This window comes from Cicer arietinum, chromosome 1, assembly GCF_000331145.2.
Source record: "Cicer arietinum cultivar CDC Frontier isolate Library 1 chromosome 1, Cicar.CDCFrontier_v2.0, whole genome shotgun sequence".
NCBI classification, from domain to species: domain Eukaryota; kingdom Viridiplantae; phylum Streptophyta; class Magnoliopsida; order Fabales; family Fabaceae; genus Cicer; species Cicer arietinum.
In genome coordinates this window covers 3,333,261-3,354,588 of record NC_021160.2, presented here as the reverse complement: position 1 = coordinate 3,354,588, position 21,328 = coordinate 3,333,261, and the positions used below count along the sequence as shown (strand labels likewise).

The following is a 21,328-nucleotide window of genomic DNA, read 5'->3' as shown; positions in this document are numbered from 1 at the left end:
TTCAAATAAAATTTAAAAAATTAATAATTATCTTCAACAAATTTTATCAAATTCATAACTCATATTTTTATCTAGAACAATATAAAACCTATCAAACAAAGAATTCACATTTAAGATTTAGGTTATAGATTTGATTAAGAAAATGGTAGAAAGAAGAAAATATTGATTTGATGATTTGAAAATCAAATCTTATAGCGTAAGTTGTGTTTATTTGAAGATTTGAGTTATAAATTTGATGATTATATGAATCTTCTTAAAATTGATAATTAATTTTTTGAATTTTATTTGAAGATCTGAATTTTATAAATTTTTATAAAAAAAAAATGATGATATTGTAGATATTTTAAGACATAAAAAATAAAATCATTACTTAAAATTAAATAAACAATCAAATAAATAAAAATTGTTATATAAAATCAAGAACACACGTTCTACTTTAAATAAAACAACAAAACATAATTCTTTCAACTTTTTTTCTTTTAAGGTGTCTCAAAAAGGTATATAGGTATCCAATAAATTTTCTAAACAAAAAAGTGTAGTTTAATATAGTAATAGTATATGCAACTTAATATAACTACTTAATGAGTTTCATTTGACGAATCGTTTCTTTAGAATTTATTTATAAATCAGAATATTAAGAAGAAAAAAATTCCTTTCCATAAAAAAGATATATAATTTTACAAAAATAAAGTATAATAACATTTTAAAAAAAGGAAAAGGATATAAGTAGTTGAGAACCAAAGGTGTAACTTTTATATACCCGCCAAATTATACAACTAACATAAAAGAATAGTATTATAATAGAAACCAATAGAACACAGAGAAGAAGATGTTGTCATTCACTCCACTTCTTTGATTTTCAAACATTGAATTATAAACACACTGTTCTGTTTGGTGACAAGTTGTTGTTGTTCAATATCTGCTCATTCTTCTTTCATAAGACAATGGTTCAGTTTCCATCTTTTGCTTGGATTTTACTCATTCATTCATCAACTTTCTTAGTTACATATCTCCATCACCTACTTCTTCGCTTCACTTTGAATTCATACAACAAAGCTCTACTCTTTTCTCACCAAACTTCAATTCTAAATATCAAAGAGATAGATCATGCAAACTTGAATTGTTTTATTCACTTTCAATTTCATTTTACTTTGTTATAACCCTCCGAATTTCAAGGGAAAATAAAGAGATTTTCGTAATCTATAATCTAGAGTTCGATTAGAAGGTAAGTAAAGTCTGACAAAAAATTTGTTTCAGTCGGGTTGAAATTCGAATAATATAATTGATTTGGTCTACAGTGAAGCTCGTTAAGCAGTTGAAGTTACTTTGAGCTCGTTGATTGATGATAGTATAATGGGAAAACAAGTGTCTCCAAGAAATCCACGTCCTGATTTTCAGGGTGCTGCTAGAGCAATCTTAGGAATGAAAGATTACAAGATAACAAGCAATGATTGTCGTTGGCATTCCAAAACATTGTTGCTACATGGACTTAAAAATGATTCTTCAAAATACAATTCTATTAGGATTGGGAAAAAGAACATCAAAACTATTGTTGTCATGTTTGGATTGTTGGGTTGCCTTTTCCTTCTTGATTCTCTTCTCATCTCTTTTTTTGAGTTTGCAAATCTTCAACAAAGTACAGCCTCAAATAATTCAAGTGAACTTCAGGTATAATTAGTACACCATCTCAATGCTTATTACCACCCTAGGAATTTATATCTGCATAGTATTTTAGATTATGTGTGTATATATATATGTTCACCAAAGAATTTCTTATACAATAAACTTTTATTGTATAAGTGCTTCTGTATAAGTGTTTCTACAATGAATGAGAAAATGAGGTGAAACTCTACATAAGCTTTGCATAAACTATTTCTATAATATAACTAACATGTATTTTTTAATGAGAAGGGTAGAGATTCGTACATCAACGAGCAACGGTTGCCTATATATATGTACGATCGGCTACTAAACTTGGCTTCGAGCGCTCTTGCAGAGGTATGAACAAATTTGCAGATTGATGCATGTTTTTAAATCATCTTTAGATACTATACTATATATTTGAAGTTAATTCCTGTCTAATCTAACTATTTAGCTTTTGTTATTACAGAAGGAGTTCAAGCAAGAATCATCCAAATTATGGATGGAACCATATAGGCATGCATCTTTATGGAAACCTTGTGCACAAAGAAAAGTTCAAACCAATCATGGTATATAAAATTTTCTTATGCATTTAGTTGGTATTATAAAACTTATTAATGATTTCAAATATGTATTAATTTCTTATACTATTATGTAAAAAATAATATGAAGTTTAAAGTGTATCTTATTATAATTACTTATTTGCCCAAGTTTTACAATTTGTGACAGGGAAGTCTGTGAAAAGTAATGGCTACATCTTAGTCAGTGCAAATGGTGGTCTTAATCAACAGCGAGTTGCTGTAAGTATTGGAAATTAATTTACATCATTTCTCATATTAAGTTATCCACTTTGGACTTTATTACAATAATTATAATTCAAATAAACCTACAATTTTCATTTCCATTACTACTTGTTTTGAACATTTTACAATAATGGAAGTGACGAGACTACTGTAGTGATTACAGATTTGCAATGCTGTGGCTGTAGCATATGTCCTAAATGCAACTCTTGTTATTCCAAAATTTCTTTACAGCAATGTATGGAAGGATCCAAGGTATCAAAATCTCAAGTTACATTATGTTTTCTAATGTGTTATCACATTTTCATTTAGTTTTTAATAGTTGTGTTTATTTCATTTCAATGATGACAGTTGATTTAGATGCTTAATTAACAAAATTGCAGCCAGTTTGGTGACATATATCAGGAAGAATATTTCATAAATATCCTGAAGGACGATATCGATGTTGTGAAGGAACTTCCACCTGATATAAAATATCTGGATGCAGAAGCAATTGGTAGCCAGGTTAATAATCTTATATTCAAATTCAATGTACTTGAGAACACAAATTGCACTTTGTTATAAACAATATCAGTTATTAAACACCTTGTATTTTAGATTACAGATGCAGAACTTGCAAAGGAGGCCACCGTTGCTGACTATATTAAAATTGTGCTTCCTCTTCTTTTGAAAAATAGAGTTGTTCATTTCCTAGGATATGGAAATCGACTTGGTTTTGATCCTATGCCTTCTGATATTCAGGTCACAAATTTACCTCATTAGTCAAATTTTAAATATGCTACTACTTTATTAGAAGTTTTCTTTACATTCAATTGTCTATATCTATGAAATTCTATAAAGACAGGGACACCTGAGATAACACTTATATTGAAATTGAATATAGACATTAGTAATAATTTAAAAAAACTAAAGTAATTGAATGTAATCATATATATTAGTGTCAACCACCGACACATGTTGAATATAGACATGCTTTTAATCTGAAGTTTCAGTGCTATATAGGTTAATATAAGTACTACTTTACTATTACTAGTTTAGTAGTCAATATAGACACTAAAATAGTTAAGTGTTACTTGCTTCTCATTTTTGCTCTCTATTTCTTAATACTATGTATTTTAGATCTCAACAGCAATTAGGATACATTTATATATGTTTTGAAATGATTGCAGAGATTAAGATGCAAATGCAATTTCCATGCCTTGAAATTTGTCCCAAAAATTCAACAAGTAGCCTCTCTATTGATCAAAAGGATTAGAAAATCTAGTGCTTCACAAAGCATGTTAGACACCCAGTTGCTGGGGAAGTTCATCCACAACAAGGAAGATCATGAAGCAACAAAAAGCTCAACAAAATATCTTGCTTTACACTTAAGATTTGAAATAGATATGGTGGCATATTCCTTGTGTGAATTTGGAGGAGGTGAAAATGAGAGAAAGGAACTTCAAGCCTACAGAGAAAGACATTTCCCTCTCTTTCTTGAGCGCTTGAAGAATTCAACGTATGCATGTTTCTTCAGCTATATGTTATCAGCACAAGGTTTTTGAGTGATACATATCTTTGTTATTTTACATTATTTTTTAATATATTTTTTGTGGTATGTTGATTGTTTTTAGATCTATTTCTCCAATGAATTTGAGAACAAAGGGAAGATGTCCATTGACACCGGAAGAAGCAGCACTTGTTCTAGCAGGTCTTGGTTTCAAACAAGGAACTTACATTTATTTGGCTGGATCTCAAATATATGGGGGGAACTCAAGATTGGAGGCCTTCAATAGACTCTATCCCAATGTGATCACAAAGGAAAAGCTGCTTACAACCACTGAACTAGCACCTTTCAGGAATTTTTCATCTCAGGTATGGCCACTAGATTTAGTGCATCTTTGAATTCACTTTTGTTATAAAACTTATTCCGACATGTTTTAGTGTTCTCAAGTTTAATTGATTCTAACATAAGCTGAGCTTGTGTTTTTGCCTCCAAATGTGCGTCATGTTCTTGACAATATCATGCTAGATGTCATTGAAAGACTAAAAAAATTCACTTATGTACCCTTAATTAATTTCCATATTACTATTAATTATAATCAATAACAATATAGAATTGATGTGAATGCAGCTGGCTGCTTTGGATTTTATTGCATGTGCAAGTGCCGATGTATTTGCCATGACTGACTCTGGTAGCCAACTTTCATCATTGGTATCTGGATTCAGAACCTACTACGGTGGCGGTCATGCTCCTACCTTACGGCCGAACAAGACAAGGCTAGCTACAATTTTGACCGAGAATGGCACCATAGGATGGAATGGTTTTGAAGTCCGAGTCAAGAAGATGATTCTGGAAGGTCAGAAAGCTGCCATAAGGAGTTATGGAAGAAGCATATATAGATATCCTAGGTGTTCAGAGTGCATGTGCAAACACCATTAGCAAGCTAGTTCATGCATTAACAAACCTGAACACTTGTTAATAAATAACACATTTTGAGATTGAATTTGACTAACAGCATATTGATGTTTTCCTGTCATTTTTTTGGCTTCATATGATCATGATATTATTCACTATCTTGTATACAAATACTAAAATTGATAATTTTCTTCCCCGAGACCGTGTTTGGTGGAGTAGTGTGCAACTGCCACCGTTAGTTTAGAGCTATTCCACTGTGTTATTAGAAGCTTTAATATGTAGCTTGTGGTCTACCGTGATTTTGCCACGACAATTTTGGTGCTTTACAAACAAACACGAAGTCTATGTTAAACTATGATAATTTTCTTCATTAACATTTCACCAATATGTTACACAGTTATCACTCTTCCTCACTCTCTTACCAAGAAAATATAATCCTTATCTGGAAACGAGATTTTTCCTCTTAACATCTTTCTGTATGAACCATAACTTTCTTTGTTAAGATGGAGGAAAAAACCGGTTGAGGTTGAAAGGGAGGGTGTAGAACTCTTCATTCCTGGTATCTCCATTAAAAGTTCTAAACTTGACCCACCATGGCATTCCCCTATCTTTGGAGCTATCCTTGTAATCAAGAGTGTTGTCCAAGAACACAGCAACAATAAATGCAACAGTTGAGGATGAGAAGAAGATAGTATTGAGAAAGTCATTGAACTGAAAAGAGAAATATCAAAAAGAAAGAAAATTAATATCTTCTTAAAGAGAATTAAATGCTTTGCATGCAGATTGCATCAAATGGAAACGATCACAAATAGAAACAGATGATGCATAATTGTTCTGTCATTTTTCTGAGGATGAATATGACACAAATGACTAGATGAGGAAATCACAATAATGAGATGTACAAATCAGTACATGCATTTTGAGATAGTGAGTAGTAGCTATTGGTTTTAATAAAATATCATGCAATACCTATAATATTCAAGCCCTATAATTTATGAATCTGAAATTCAGTGTAGACCCAATAATTCACAATAGTCAGTGTGGTCTTTTTGTTTGTAAAAACTAATGACAAATAAATTTTTGTTGGTAAACTTAAAGCTAGGACTTTAATAGCCTTACCCTTCTGATATTTTTCCTAAGACATGTGCATGCATTGTGCATTTGAGTTGACTTCCCAAATAATTGAAACATAATAAAACAACTAACTCACCCATCTAGCACTTGTATGAGTAGGACCATGAAGAGCCTTGGCAGTGTATTCTCTGAAATACTCAGGAATAGAAAAACCCAAGAAAAGGGCAACACCAGTAATAAAGAGGTTCCTCATTGAGTTCATGTTAGTAAACTGCAAAAATGATAGCCCAACAGAAGCTGAAAACCAAAAATAATTATGTCATAAAAAGAGAGGAACCAAGGAAATTCTCAAAGTCAAATGTGAAATTTTGATTGAAACTCACCCACAAGGCCAAACAGGACACAGTACATAGCAGCAAAAATCGGGAAGGGTATTGATGCAAAAAATGCCCCAAATTTTCCTGAAGAAAAACATGGATTATTCATGAATTATGGTTCCTTGTATGTGAAAATTATGAAATAAAGATCTTTGATATACAGCATAATTTACCACTCACCTAACATTGAGAAGCATATCATAAAGCCAGCTGAAATTTGAACGACTCTTCGACTTCCAACACGAGTGCTTCCTAGTAGTCCAACATTCTCTCTGTCATGGTCCTATAAGAATCAATTTGCATCCCACTTAAAGTGAAAACTATGAACAATATTGAAAATAGAACTTACACAGAAACTGTTGAACCAGTCAGTGTTCCAAATAGTCCATTCAACAAGATTCCAATTCCCTGCCAGCCAACACCACGGCTCAGAACATGAGGAGGAGGTGGTGTTGCACTTGCTAGTCTTGATGCAGCTTTGTATGCCCCAGTTGACTGTCAGATTTTTTTTTTTGGAAAATGTTAGAATAGCAAATTCGGCTCTAAAGAAAACAGATGTAAAAACGCAGACAAGAATGCAAACTATTGATTATGTGGTTCGGCTAATTGTGCATATGTCTCCGACAATAGAGACTGCTGTAATTTTTCGATTATTCAATGTTTAGGGTTACGTGATTGTACAATGCATTGTTTAAATACTATTAGAAGTTTACTCTTGAGCCGTATGGTCATCTTGTGTATGTATAGTACCTCAATTAAGGAGACCAAAACAGCAGCCATCATGGTAAAAGCATGACCAACATCAAATGTAGGAACACCCCACTCAAAAGGGTATGGAATCATTATCCTGCAGACAACATATTCAAGAGACATTTACAACAATAACTGAGCAGAAGAATTTTTCTAAAGTTCAAAATATGAAGAAAAACATTAAACTATTATAGAAATGCTTTTGGTATTAACCATGGAGCAGAAGAAATGAGGTTGGCCCTGTCTGTTCTGCAATTATGTTGGGTTAATTCTGGCCTGTGTTTGTATGTTCCACTGGCTGTTAAGAGATGTGCATAGGACCATATCACTGTGGTTGATATAAGCAGAGCAAATCTCTCTAATATTGGTAGTTGTCTTGCATTGAAGTTTTTTAAGTACTGCATACAACACAACAAATATGTAACACAATTATAATAATATTTTAAATACGAAGAAATTTAACTTAAGAACACTTCTGATTAATAGTGAAGCATCAAAACAAAAGTTTAGTTTAAATATTTTAAAAATATTCACTTCATTTTGGGGAGTCACAGGCTGATTTGATTAGCTTATTTGACATCATAAAAGTGAAGTTGGTAAGTACCTGAGAGAAGGCTACAAATAGAATTAACATGGGAATTCCAATTTCAACACAATGTCCAACCTGAAAAAAAATGCTTAAATTGAGCAAGAGGTGAATTTAAGAAATTGTATTATTGACATGTGAACTATTGTTATACCACAGGAAACCCTCGATCAAATAACCCAAAACCAGCTAGTGCAATTACTGGAACCATTCCAAGTGGGCTGAAAAACCTGAACAACAATAATAGGAAGAAGACAAATTATTTGATGTTGATATATATATATTGATATAGCAACAACACTTCAGATAGAAGACATGTCTGGTGTCCAACACGTGTTAGTGTCTGACACTGACACGACACCGATACATTTGGTTATTGCTCAATCACTCCCATAAATTATTATTGTATCCATGTGTCAATATTGTGTCCAGTTTCCATATCTATATCAGTGCTTCATAGAATCTTTGCATTTTCTCACATTGAATAGCTTACCTCGAACAAATGGCCCATAATTGACTAAATCCCAAAATAATTTGTATGCTTGATGCCACTATCATTGCACCTTGAACTGCTCTCATAGTGTTAACAAATCTCTGGATATAAATGGAAGAGCATTAGTTCAATATCTGAAAATAAAATTAAGTGTCTGAACTCACATATTCTATAAACTAGGTCACAGCTATTATTCATTGAATAAATGACGAGTAAAGTGTATGCAAATGTTCAATAATTTTGATTTTGGACTTATTGAGTAACTTAATTGTTCACAATACTATAATACTACAATCATATTCTTAAAATTGAAATGTACTAACCATAGATTAGAGAAATGTACTAACCAAATGAGGGTCCTGTATAGAGGCCAATGAGGAGTCATGAATAATGGATATAATGGGGACCATGAATGCATAAGACCCTCCCATCACTGTTGGTAACCGAGTTCCAAAGAGTGTTTGCAAGAGTGTATTAATTCCTTCTACAAAAAGCAGAATCTGTACCACCCTCACTTTATCACCCTGAAATCATTCATTCAATCAATATATTATTATTACCAATACATATCAAATTCTCTATCTAGGACAATGCAAAATAATAACAACATAGGAATTTAACTATTGAAACAAAAGGACTAGAAGTTTAGAAAATTGGAATGACTTACATCAGTTCCACCCATCAAAGGCACAAGAAATGAAGGAATCATCACTGCAGTTCCTAAAGCCAAAATGTAATGCTGGAAACCCAAAACTACTGATTCCACTGTTAATAGTTTAAAACATAAACAACAACACTCTTAGTGAAACCAAAATATAAAAAAAGTTATATCAATAAAACTGAATGTCATGAACCAAATATTTCAAAAGTCTAAAACACTTAGGACAAAACACATGAACACATCTTAACTAGCAGCAAGAGTAATTTGAGCTTAATGCATAGACACTGCATAAGTACCATTATATTTATATATCATGAACTAACTATCTAGCACAAAAACTTCAGTTTTTATTTATAATCTGAAAATGTAGATGAGAGGGAAGGATTAAAACTAACCCCAAGATGGGTTTGAATCAATACAGTACTCTAAGCCATGAAGTTGGTCCATTGGTGGGTGGCTTATTTCCTCTGTCTTTGGAGCTTCCATGATTTCTGCCACACTTTGTTACTAAAATATAATGTCTATGAAAGATGAACCAAAAAAAAAGGGTTGAGAGAAAAAGGTGGATGAAAAGAAAGAAGGTTTGGAGGGAAGGGCAAAGTAAGTTTGGAGTCAAAAAGAGAATGGAAAGGTCAATACAATGATGGAAGCAAGAGAGAGAGAGAAACAATGACAGATTATAAAAATACTAAAAAGTGAATGCAAATTTAGAGAAAGAAAACACAGTTGAAGATTTTATTTATATATTTGATAAAATATAAGGCACTACAAGTAAGAAATGGTGTGGATGTGTGAGAACAGAGCAATCCAGGGATCCCTGCTCTACAACATGCCCACATTTCACACACTTTTTAATTTCCTCCGTTTATTTGATATTGGATGCTTCATATATTACATGTTTGAATTAATTATTACTAAATAATTTCTAGGTTAAATTACATATGTCGTCCCTTAACTTAATTTCAAGTAACGTTTACTTAATTTCAAGTAACGTTTTAATCTTTTATTTTTTTTTTCCTGACTTAGTCCTTTATTTTAAGGTTTGCTGCTAAAATTACAACCGCGGGCACATTGCATTTAACTGCCACCGTTTAAGTCCATCTTATATACTCTGTAGTAGAAAATAGTTAGACGGTAGACTTCAACATTCATTCAATAGCATTCTACATGGTAAATATTTTTTCAAAATCACTTGTTAGATAGATTGTCGTATAAGTTATCATATATGTAAAATTTGATATGAATTTATAATAATTTTCTCCCTCTAAATTGTTAAATAACAATTTTTTAAATTATGACAAATAGGACTTTAATTTTTAAAGTAATCACTTTTTTTAAATAATTATTTTTAGGATATTTACTCTGTTTGATTTTTAATTTTTTTCAATATTACATTTTATAAAATAATCACAATTGTTGAATGTGAAATTTAAAAAACAAAAATCAAAATAGAGGAATGTGAAGATAAAAGAAGAATAAAATAATTTTTTTCATCTACTTGTGCGGTGGAAAGTGAAAATAGAGGGATGGATGATAAATTTCTATGGTATATCTTCTATGATAATGCCTTTTCATTTTAGTAAAGTAATCCTCGATCTATGTACAATGTTTTTTCCTAGTTATATGTACCATAAATTCATGCTGAATTATAGTAACTAGGGGTTTTAACGGGGCAACTGCTACAACTATTTTTTATTGAAATTGGACTGAGTTCAATTCTATAAAAATTACTCTAGCTTTGAAAATAAAAATCGTGTGATGTCCACAAATTAAAGTGCAAATAACATTATTAGTATTTTTTTTTCCATCTAATTGGGTTAACTGTTTAATACAGTAGTAATGAGTAGAGGTGTGGATTGAACTCAGCCTCGCTCATTCCAGCCGGTCTGTAAAGTCCAACATTGGAATGGGCTTGCCCAAATTTATTATAAGCTGCCGATTAATTTGGATATTTTTCCTTTTACTCTTAATATTTTCAAATACATGCAAATATGCTTTTGAATTAATCTAACAAAAAATTACATTAATTTATTAATCTATTCGAGTTCTCCGCATACTAGATTCTAGAGACCTTACACGCTCAATTTTTTAAAAATATTTGAAAGCTGTCTATAGTATATGATGTTTTTTTTTTGACAAATTATAATATGATGTTTATAAATGGATGACACTAATAAATATAAATATATTTGTATTTACATTTTAGTTCATCTGACAAATATCGAAATATAATATTAATATTTTCTGTGAGTTTCTGATGGTAATTATACAATCTATTTTATAAATAAAAAATATATATTATTAAAAAAAGACAAATATAAATTTTTTTTATAAGTGTTTATTTATCCAAATCTGATTGCAAACAACCGAATCGTAAATATACTATTATGCCAATTTCGTAAAACAAATTATTTTCCAAATAACATTTGTCTTTGATGAACGAGTACAAGTTTGTTGTTGCTGATGTGCACCTCCCCCCTAACTGTTTGTGCATAGTAGATTGATCCATGATTTGGGCTTTATGTTTCCTAAATCCTAAACCAAAAAAGAAACATATCTCAAACGTAAAGAGTTATAACCCCACACAACTGATTAGGACGGAGTCGAACTAAATCTTACTCTTATCTATGGAACAAACTTTGGTAAAAAAAAAACCGATGACTGATTTAATTCTCAATTGGAAAGGTTAAAAGCAACTCTGCCCATGAAAATCTTTCAGAAAATAAATATAACATACTCACAATAATCACTCGAATTGATTTGTAGCATATACTTGGCAACATTATGTAAATAAAGCAAAAGGCAAAAGAGCTTCAAAACTGAACCATTCCACTTTAATTAATGTATCATATATGAGAGTGTCATGTAAAGGATTTAGAAGCACTGCTATTCATAATCTTATTTGTGATTAAAAAAATTGACTTTTTATTACTGCACCATTGTTTTGGCAATTGTGGAAACCAGTACTTATAATCAAGCTGGTAGTAGAGAATTTATAATATTAATCATATGGTATACGATATAAACAAAAACAAACTAAAAAAGAGTTGATGTATTTAACAGAAATTTTGAATCAAATATATATATATATTACTCATTATCGTTCATGTTTGACACCGGAGTAAGTAGTTATGTGAAGATTTTTTTTACGGAAATATTTTCTCATCGCTAGGGAAATGCGTTATTATTTGAGAAAATATGTCGACATATTAACCAGCTGGGAAAGCAGTCAATGTGAATTAGTTAGGAATTTTGATGAAAAAAAGGTTTCTCGAATTTTACCTTCTCATTCAACCTTGGGAAAGACAGAAGAAACAAGGCTAAAAATACAAAGTGCTTTGAAAAAAGCCTGAAAAGGTGAAACAAGGTACATGTAACACAATGCTATTTTTTAGGGTAAATAATTATTTTAGTATCAAAGAAGTAAACAACTAATGTATTATTTCTATAATTTTGAAATATATTAAAATTATAAATATATCACGAATGTTTATTTTGTTAGTAATTTATAAATTAAATTTATTAATAAAAGAAATATTTTTAATGACTAAATTAATTGACGAAAATAATTAACAAATTTTTTATACATTCAAAAATTATTGTGACAGTGATTCAAAGACCCAATAATTATTTTTTTACCTTATTTTTTACTGTTATTTTTTTTTCATAATTCAGAATGCAATTAACAAAACTAAGTTTAAAATCTTAAAATCAATTTTGCTGAAGTCTTTTGTTTCTCTCAATCTAAATTTCTCTTCATCTCTTAAAATCCTCTTTATTTCTCATAATTTTACTTTTTTTTCTTTAATTTTTCACGATTTGTATTGAAAGCTTATATGATATAGATTATTTATGTAAAATTTTACACAAATACAAAATCATTTGATATATTATTAAAATACATAAAAGTAAACGTTTTATTCACTTTTATTGAACATCGTTAATCTTTATAAGTCTCAATAATATATCAAATGATTTTATATTTGTGTTAAATTTTACGTACATTACTTATATCATATAAAATTTCAATCCAAATAAAAAAAATTGAAAGAGATTGACCGAGATTTAGATTGAGATTATCTAAATTATCCTTTATTTACATATGTATGATTCTTTATTTACATACGTAAAACTATTTCAATTCATAATAGATAATAGGTGCATGGATAAGAGGTGCAATATAATCTAAAATGTTATAAGTAATTTAGAGCAAGATTAAGATACGATTGTCTATATTAGATATACAATCATATTAGCTTATTCAGTGATTATATATGATTGACTTAGGTTGTGTCTCCAAAAGTTTGGCCCCTTTGTTTTCCAAAAGGCTATATAACATATTCACCGATTATATGGGATAAAAGTGCATAATTCAGTTCGTTGGATTGTACAAACACAATTGATTTGATTTTGAAATGAATTAACCCGATCCAACTGTATAACAGTTAATCGATTAATGAATTTACATATTTAATTAAGACCCATCTGATAAAAACTCCAATTTTTACGGAATTTCTTCTATTAATTGATTATACCCAACTTATTTGATTTATAGTGTAAAATAAATAGTGGGAGTTTGAAAAAAAGGGCTTTAAGATAATGATTGGGTCTCTAATATGCATTTATGTAGTGCTTATAGTTTCTTACGATATTTTAGGTGTTACACCAATCATTTTCCACTCTTGAATTTTTAACTATCTTAAGAAGCCATTATTAACATTAATTTCTCCTCATTAAATGTAGCATAGTTGGGCTTCTTCTCTTCTTAATTGAAACATTCATTTTGATAATGACTCAGTTTACTTCCTCTTATAAAAATACACAAGGTCTTTCCTAAGAGATTGACAACCTAGACCTCAATTTCCTCTAGAACCACCATCACTACTTCCTCTTCCTCCGTCCCTTCTTGAGTGACTTTTACTAAATTTGCTCAAGTGACTTTAAGAGACTATTGTAACAATGTATTACAACAAGTGTTAATTAGTCTTTGTATATTTATTGTATATAGTCAATAACGCAAGGTATTATACAAATATATGTCATTGCATCGTCACTAGCTAAAGTAAAATTAATTTTAAATAAACCACTAAATACAACTAGATATAATAGTTCAACGCTAATCATGATTGCTAAATTAAAAATATCGCCTAGAATTGAAATGCAAAACATGATTGCAATTAACATATACGTAGGAGTAATGTTTTCACATTCAGTCGTGGAACTTTCTTAGTTGGTAGACATACTATTATTTTCTCATGTTCATATTCATATACGTATAATAATTCCCTTAATTAGTGAAGTAGTAGTATTTCATTGATTGAAATCATTTAAAAGATTTGACCTCTTAATCATGCAAAAACAACTACGCAACTTTTGAAAGCTACTTGTTGACCATAATCTGCCCCACATGACCATAATATTTAGCGTACAATATTGACAAACCAAGATCAACTTAACTTACCAAAAGGGATAAACATACACTCGAAGAGTCATGACCCCATGAATGATTCTCAAACACGGCAAATATGTGGCCCTTTTGTTGTTTCGATAAAACAAGCACGTAAATTGACATGCAAATAAAGACATAGGTGCTGATAGGTTTATTTATCTCTCATCCAACTCTCTCAATTTGTTTCTTTTGGGAAGAATATTATTTGCTAGAGATAAAAATAAATTAAACCCGGGAATAAAGTAAAAGAAAACAAAGTGAAAGAGAGTAAGACAAAATCAAAAGGATAAAAAAGAAAATACTTAAAACAAAAGTAATATAAAAAAAGGAAAAATAAAATGATGGAAGCCCCTTTTAGAAGAGAGAAATAATAGTAAGTGAGAATCTCTACTCTTTGCATGCTCGATCACCCGAAAATTACACAACACTCCCCCTTCATTCATTAATTACCAAGCTTTTCCCTTACTATATGGTTCATACCCCACTTCTTTTTCTTTTTCCTTTTTCTCCTAAACTTTTTGGTATATACACATTGCAATCATAGTCATCATAAATATTAAAAAAGAAAAACAAAAAATAAAACATGGTACAATTCCAAAACCAAGGCTCCATCTAGGTTAAACCTCAAACCCTTTAAGAATCTTGTGGACCTTGAACACTAAAAAAAAAAATACTTCCTCAATTCTTTTTTATAATAGACAAGTCGATGTATTTGATAATACAGACTAATTACAACAATTTTTGTTGTTGACTAAATTGCCAATTATTAAAAAAGAACCGAGTAGTATAAAATAAAATAAAATAAAATGAACGAGTCAACTCAATCGAGTACAACTCTGAGATGAATATCTTTGAGAAGGCCCAAAACTTGCTGCATAGTGGGCCTCTTCCCTGGCGACTCAGCCGTACAAAGATACGCAACTCGGAGACTCTCAACCATCTGACTCTCTGAGTCACCACCACCGAGTTTAAGCCTTTCATCAAGCGCTCTCACTCCATGACCCTCTCTCACAAGCTTCCTAACCCAAACCACCGTCTCCGCCGTACCGGGCTTCCCCGTTAAAAGCTCCATAAGAACAGCACCGAAGCAGTAAACGTCTGTTTCGGTGCTGCAATTCGGAGGACATTGTTGTCCAAATTTTCGAAATCCGAAATCGGCGATTCGTGGTTCGAAATCATCGGCGAGGAGGACGTTTGATGTCACAAGATGGCCGTGAACGACGGGCTTGGATCCCGCGTGGTGGAGAAAAGCTAGTCCACGCGCCACACCCACAGCAATACGGTGTCGTGTCGGCCAACCCATTTTTTCTGGTGACGTGGCACGTGAACCGACGCCGTTTTGAATCTCCCACGTGTCGCTACTCCAATCTTCCACGTTAGTCTCACCCGTTGGTAGCTCGTGTAGCCACCTCCCTAAATCACCGTTTGACATAAACTCGTATAACACTAGCTTTTCCTTCCCTGAAATTTCAATTTCAAAAAATAATAAATAAATAATACAAACCACAATATTAAGTCAGCCAATATATATATATCGGACATACATGAATAAATTTACAATTGTAGTGCTCCATTTCTTTTAACTCAATGTAATGCTTCATTTTATTATTCGCAAATTCATGTAGTAGTTGTACTAGTATTTTAGTACTAAACATTTCTATTTGTTTTTAGTTAGTAGATGAAATAATAAAGAATTTCATTATTGTAAAATTTCTAATTTTTAAGTTGACTTAGATTATACGAATATAAAATTTTAAATCTTATCCAATCTCATAAATTCAAGTAAAATGAATAAAAAAGTAATGTTATTATCATTAATTTTCATAAACATGCCATGTTAATTTTGTTTATTATCTATATAAGATTAAGATGAAACATAACGTCGCTGATAAATAACTTTTACCAAAACATAATACATATGAGTAGAAATTATTTATGTACATAAATGCTCTAAAGCAACCACTAGTACTAGTAGTGCAAGTATATGAGTGTATTTGTTATTTTTTTGTGCCAAGTGTACGTATTTGTTTTACTAGTAATAGTATGTACTCCATTATAAAATCATTTGTATTTTTTTAAAATATTTTTTCGACGATAAATAAAATCATTTTATATTGAAATTATAGTTTGTAAATCTCTGTAATTGTTCATGTATATACTTCTTTCATTTTAATATTTAATGTAGAATTGAGCTTATAATATAATAATTATTGTTTGATCATTAAAACTAATTATTTTTTTATAATTATTTTAGTTGTGATGTGGTCCTCAAGTAAAATGTACATCACTTTCAAGTCTCTGCTATATGTTTTGCTAAAAATTTAAGAAAAAATGAGCGTAATTTAATTGATATTTGGAAATTAGAAAAAATAAAAAAATAAAAAGCTAAGAACTGGAAAGTAGTACTTCCAAACGTAATGATAACTTATGAGTAGATTTAGGTGAGTAAAAATGGTTCCACGTTAGGAAATTTAAGACCCCGTGAAAGTCATTTAATGAGAGCAGGTTCAAACCAAAAGGACACTGCTACAAAATTTTGGAAGCATTTGAAAGAAAAAAAAGCAAAAAAAAAGCGCAAAGAGTGGAGAGTACTATACCTGCAATACAGTAACCGGAGAGAGGCAACAGATTTGGATGCTTAAGTTGTGATAAGTCAACGAAAGTTGTAACAGCGTCATCATGATCAACGTCTCTGGCATTCTCAAGCACCTTGATTGCCACGTGTATATCACCAGGTAATACAGCACGATATACGGGCCCACACCTACCTTCCGCAAGTTGAGATTCTTTCCCAAAGTGTGACGTGGCAGCCATTAAATCTACGAACGTGATATTCATCAATGGCTTCTCAAACATCACTACCGCTGCTGTTGACGGTTCTTTCAGATCAGCCACCCACGATGTTCCCGATTCTGTTTCGAATTCGAACGGTCCAGATTTCTCCATCTTTACCGTTAATTGCATCATCGGTTTCGATATCGCTATTGCCCACTTCTTATTTTTCCTCAATTGCCTTTTTCTTCTGTAACAAATATACACTGCACAACCACACAACACGACAAAAACAAGCGCTGACGCCGAGGACGCTGCCACAACAATCATGTTTTTTTGTTTTGACTTTTTTTTCTTCTCCCTGTGAATTGCTTTTGTCTTTTTCAAATTTGAACTTGAATGAATCTTTTGTGTTTTTGAAGCGTTGTAGTTTTTGAAATTGAAGTTGTTGCCTGCATGAATGAACGACGATTTTCCGAATTTTTTGAATTTTTCTAAAGTAGTGGAGGATTTGAAGTTGTTGTGTGAGATGTTGAGGAATTTTATGTTGTTTAGAGGAGGGAATTCAGAAGGGAAACTACCGTTCAAAGTGTTGTTTGAAAGGTTTAGGTAAGAAAGTGAAGTAAGATAAGAAATGGGTTTTATGTTACCTTTGATGTTACAGTTTGAGAGATCAAGGTGGTTAAGGTTGGTGAGGTTTTGAAATCCGGAAGGTAAAGTGTTGAGATTGTTGTATGAAAGGTCAATGATTTTAAGGTTATGAAAAAATGAAAGTTGAACTTGATTTGTGAACCTGTTGTGTGAAAGATTGAGATTTTGTAGCGATGAAATTGAAATGGGTTTCAATGAAATGCTTCCTCCGAATCTGTTATTGGAGAGATTCACTATCAATAAACTTGAACTTCCCCAAAACCAGTTTGGGACTTGACCTTGTAGAAAATTCCCTGAAAGATCAAGAATTTCTAACTTGCTCATGTTCCTTAGATATCTCCATGAGATATTTCCGCTTAAGTTTTTGGATGGAAGTTCTATGATCTTAATCTCCCCATTTGAACAGTTGAAGCTTTTTGTTTGGAACAACGAAGTGTTGAATCCAGAAACAAATTGAAAAGCCTTTGATACTAGGTTCTGGTTTTCAATGTTGCATGAAGATTCTGCGAGTGAAATTAGAGATAGGAGAATCAAGAAGTTAAAAAAGGGTTTCATTTTATTTCTTAGATGCATAGTCTCAATCTCATGTAGTATTATACCTGAAGGGAATGAAAGAAAAGAGACAGAGGTTGTTGTTGGTTTGGTATAGTGGGACTGTTTGCTGTTAGTTAATAGTGAAGTGGGAAGGACGGAACGGCGTTATCTCATGTGTTTTTTATAACGGAGAAGTTAACGGCACGTGAGTATGGTTACTCTATATGGTTGAATGAGTATTTAATGAAATTGGTACAATGGGCGTTGACTGCTTGATCTACCTCATGTAATTAGTACTAGTGAATAGTGATGTCACTCAATGAGGCTTTTATTTTTCATAACATAGATAATAATTTCTCCACTTTGAAATTTACTGAGAATGAGACAATGCTTTTGGAAATTGGAATGGAGTGAGATTCAAATATACATACTATACTATACTATGGTCCTGAATTAATGTATATTTTAAGGTGAATGAAAGAGATGGGGTCCCAATTCTTTAATTTGGGATTCAGAGAGTTTAAAAAGGGCATATGATGTAATGGTATAGCTAAAGTTGTTCAGATCGGAAAGCAATAAATTCTCCAATCCCAAACCGCAGTTGACAACACCTCCTATACTGCTTAATTCTACCAACTCTTTCGGAGAGTGCTTCAAACACTATCACAAGGTTTTGGTTGTGGGGGGAACTTGCTTATGCGTTTATTTTCATTTATGATCAAAACCAGGGAAATAAATAAATGTTTATTTAAATTTAGTCTTTGATGTTTACACTTTACGGTCTATATAAAATAAACACTATTGATACATTAACATCAAATATACTACACATTTTGCATATTAATCAATTAATTAAAATATTTCAACTATTTTTTATTTATGATTTACAATGTATATCGTGATAATTTTAGCTAATATTTCAACTACTATATTAAGATCTTATGAGTCCAATATCCAAAAACTACAATCACCAATTTAAAAGATATGTGATGTATGTGTCTTTTAATTGGTCAAATTACTCCAAATGCAGTTTTAGCAACTTACTGGAGCACTAGTTAAAAACTTTTTGTATAATAAAAAAATGATTAATTTTGTAATCATAAATAGACAGACAACTAAGCAAAATACCTATATTATCGAAATTATGATATTACAAGGTAATTAACAGTATATTACCTATTAGGTCTACTTAAATTCTACTTACAAAACACAATGATTCAACTAAAATAACTTGAAGTCTTGTGTTTGAATATTTTAAATGTAGCCAAAACAAAATACCAATACAGCAAAAGAGATAGTTTAAGTACAAGTCAAAATTTTAAGTTGCTGTCATCACTGGTTGACATATATGAAATCTTGAGAAAGATTTATACGATTGTAGCTATTTATGTATGCCTAGATGTTTGCAAATAGAAAAAATACTAGTATTTTATTTTGTTTTAGCTGTTTCCATATATACCCTTTGAATTTTGCTGCAAATTGACTAAATATTGCAAAATTTGCAGAGTGCAGAATTCAAAGGATGGGCTAAAATTTCTTTTTGGGTTAGAAAAGAAATTATTCCAATGACAGAGCCAGAAGAAATTGGCAATGTATTTGTTTATTTTTCTACTATTTTCTTGACAAACCATCCTAGCTAATAGTAGCTCATTCATTCAACAAGCAATCTATGCTATGAATTATATTAATATTAATATTCTAATTAAATGTACCAATTTTCTTTCAAAATGCAAACCTCTTTCAAGGCCAACCTCCAGCATTCAATTCTCATAAATGAAAAGTTACATTTTATTTTAAGTAACTGTTGATGAAATGGATCTAAGATCAATTATGAAAGACCAATTATAGAGTCAATTTGCTTAATTTTTTTTTTGACTAAGCCAAATTTTGCTGGTTTAAACTATCTCTAATTAATTGATTGCTAGAGAGCTATTAGACAAAAACAAATAGAAACCAATTGATTGATATTGCTGAATAATAATAGTAAACAATAGTACAAAATTGAATTGGCAAATTTGCGGAAGAGTCAAGCTCCATTAACTGGGACATTTCCTCTTTATCATCATCCAACTGCTAGGACAAAAACAAATCACATGCAAATTATAAAAGACCTTGACCAAATAATGCATAGCTAGTCTTCCACTTACTTCTCATCAGTCAACAATTTTGTTTTTGGTCCCTCCCTGTAAAATTCACCTATATATTTAAATATGTGCCTGTAAGTGTGAAAAAATGGCAAAAAAACACCTACCTAAAATTAAATCCGGGTTCTACCCTACACGCACAAAGAAAAATAAATATAAAATTAGTTCAACGTAAAAGAATGATGTGGTCTAATTCAAACATTAATCTATAATCGTAGTAAATTTTATAAATTTTCTTGCCGATCTACCTTATTAATACTACTAAATAAGAGATTTTATTCCTCCAATAACAAAATTGACGTTATTCACTTACTTGAGTGTTGGAGTATTTGCAAGTATACAATGATATTTCTATTCATTGTTCGAGATCCACCTCAGATCAATTACTATAATTTAATTTAAATAAAATATATTAATTATTAAAGTAAATTATTAAAATCAATTACAATTTAAATTATATATTCCCATTTGACAAAAAGACAAATAAGATGAAAATGGTAGAATGGTCAAACCGAGACAAAGAAAAGAACATATGCATACCATAAAATGGTTCAAAATAACATTGTGGTGGATATGGAAGTTGTCAAGTAGCTAGCTTGTTCCACAAATTCCAGATACTAGTGGCTGTCTCACCTGCTCATCCACGTGGTTTTGGCTTATCTCATTTGCCATTTTATATATGTCGATTAAATTTTGGTGAATAAATTATGTTAGGAACAGTTATTATGTAGAACAAATTATGTGGTTTGGTATCGCCTAATCCACAACAATCCGAACAAATATTCCAAGAGAATGAATGACAGCTCATATTTTAGGATATAGTATAGTATTGAGAACTCAGAGACTGAGATTTGAGGTCATTATAAAATAAATAGTGGAACTACTTACATACCTGAAAGCTGGTACACCAATATCAATATGGTTTTTACTTGTGGGGAATTAATTACAAAACAATATGTAATTTATGTTAGTGTATGTCTGTATCAGCTGAGGTTGTT

General features: G+C 31.0%; 3 protein-coding genes across 4 annotated transcripts; 1 reads left to right on the top strand and 2 right to left on the bottom strand.

Annotated features, from left to right (window-relative positions):
• The first annotated feature begins 884 nt into the window (after positions 1–884).
• On the top strand, positions 885–4,960 carry LOC101507624 (O-fucosyltransferase 8). 2 transcript variants are annotated; one of them, XM_004485853.4, is made up of 11 exons: positions 885–1,225; positions 1,299–1,668; positions 1,912–1,998; positions 2,111–2,210; positions 2,371–2,441; positions 2,608–2,696; positions 2,825–2,945; positions 3,039–3,182; positions 3,611–3,939; positions 4,055–4,295; positions 4,555–4,960. In XM_004485853.4, the coding sequence occupies exons 2-11, from the start codon at positions 1,354–1,356 to the stop codon at positions 4,861–4,863; spliced, it is 1,806 nt and encodes a 601-aa protein (XP_004485910.1). In that variant the 5' UTR covers positions 885–1,225; positions 1,299–1,353; the 3' UTR covers positions 4,864–4,960. The 2 variants fall into 2 exon arrangements, with proteins under 2 accessions (XP_004485910.1, XP_004485909.1); XM_004485852.4 differs by having other exon boundaries at positions 885–1,668.
• Positions 4,961–5,187: 227 nt separating this feature from the next.
• On the bottom strand, positions 5,188–9,605 carry LOC101508159 (nucleobase-ascorbate transporter 2-like). The gene is made up of 13 exons (XM_004485854.4): positions 9,176–9,605; positions 8,787–8,884; positions 8,467–8,643; positions 8,120–8,220; positions 7,781–7,856; positions 7,645–7,704; positions 7,254–7,438; positions 7,041–7,137; positions 6,640–6,785; positions 6,471–6,562; positions 6,297–6,374; positions 6,050–6,210; positions 5,188–5,550 (listed from the first exon to the last, which is right to left on the bottom strand). Exons 1-13 carry the CDS (start codon positions 9,264–9,266, stop codon positions 5,338–5,340), a joined length of 1,575 nt encoding a protein of 524 aa, XP_004485911.1. The 5' UTR covers positions 9,267–9,605; the 3' UTR covers positions 5,188–5,337.
• A 4,963-nt stretch (positions 9,606–14,568) lies between these two features.
• Positions 14,569–18,515, bottom strand: LOC101507319 (calmodulin-binding receptor kinase CaMRLK). Its single transcript, XM_004485851.4, has 2 exons — positions 16,827–18,515; positions 14,569–15,690 (listed from the first exon to the last, which is right to left on the bottom strand). The coding sequence occupies exons 1-2, from the start codon at positions 18,223–18,225 to the stop codon at positions 15,050–15,052; spliced, it is 2,040 nt and encodes a 679-aa protein (XP_004485908.1). The 5' UTR covers positions 18,226–18,515; the 3' UTR covers positions 14,569–15,049.
• Positions 18,516–21,328: the final 2,813 nt, after the last annotated feature.

What these genes read in the sequence shown, in the direction of transcription:
- LOC101508159 (XM_004485854.4), bottom strand. Translation starts at nt 9,266, where the DNA reads ATGGAAGCTCCAAAGACAGAGGAAATAAGCCACCCACCAATGGACCAA. An exon ending in CTTTGATGGGTGGAACTGAT is followed by an intron (nt 8,644 to 8,786) that starts GTAAGTCATTCC and finishes GAATGATTTCAG; the next exon opens with GGTGATAAAGTGAGGGTGGT. An exon ending in CTCATACAAGTGCTAGATGG is followed by an intron (nt 5,551 to 6,049) that starts GTGAGTTAGTTG and finishes TTCTCTTTTCAG; the next exon opens with TTCAATGACTTTCTCAATAC.
- LOC101507319 (XM_004485851.4), bottom strand. Translation starts at nt 18,225, where the DNA reads ATGCATCTAAGAAATAAAATGAAACCCTTTTTTAACTTCTTGATTCTC. An exon ending in CTCCGGTTACTGTATTGCAG is followed by an intron (nt 15,691 to 16,826) that starts GTATAGTACTCT and finishes TTGAAATTTCAG; the next exon opens with GGAAGGAAAAGCTAGTGTTA.
- LOC101507624 (XM_004485853.4), top strand. Translation starts at nt 1,354, where the DNA reads ATGGGAAAACAAGTGTCTCCAAGAAATCCACGTCCTGATTTTCAGGGT. An exon ending in AATGTATGGAAGGATCCAAG is followed by an intron (nt 2,697 to 2,824) that starts GTATCAAAATCT and finishes ACAAAATTGCAG; the next exon opens with CCAGTTTGGTGACATATATC. An exon ending in GAGCGCTTGAAGAATTCAAC is followed by an intron (nt 3,940 to 4,054) that starts GTATGCATGTTT and finishes GATTGTTTTTAG; the next exon opens with ATCTATTTCTCCAATGAATT.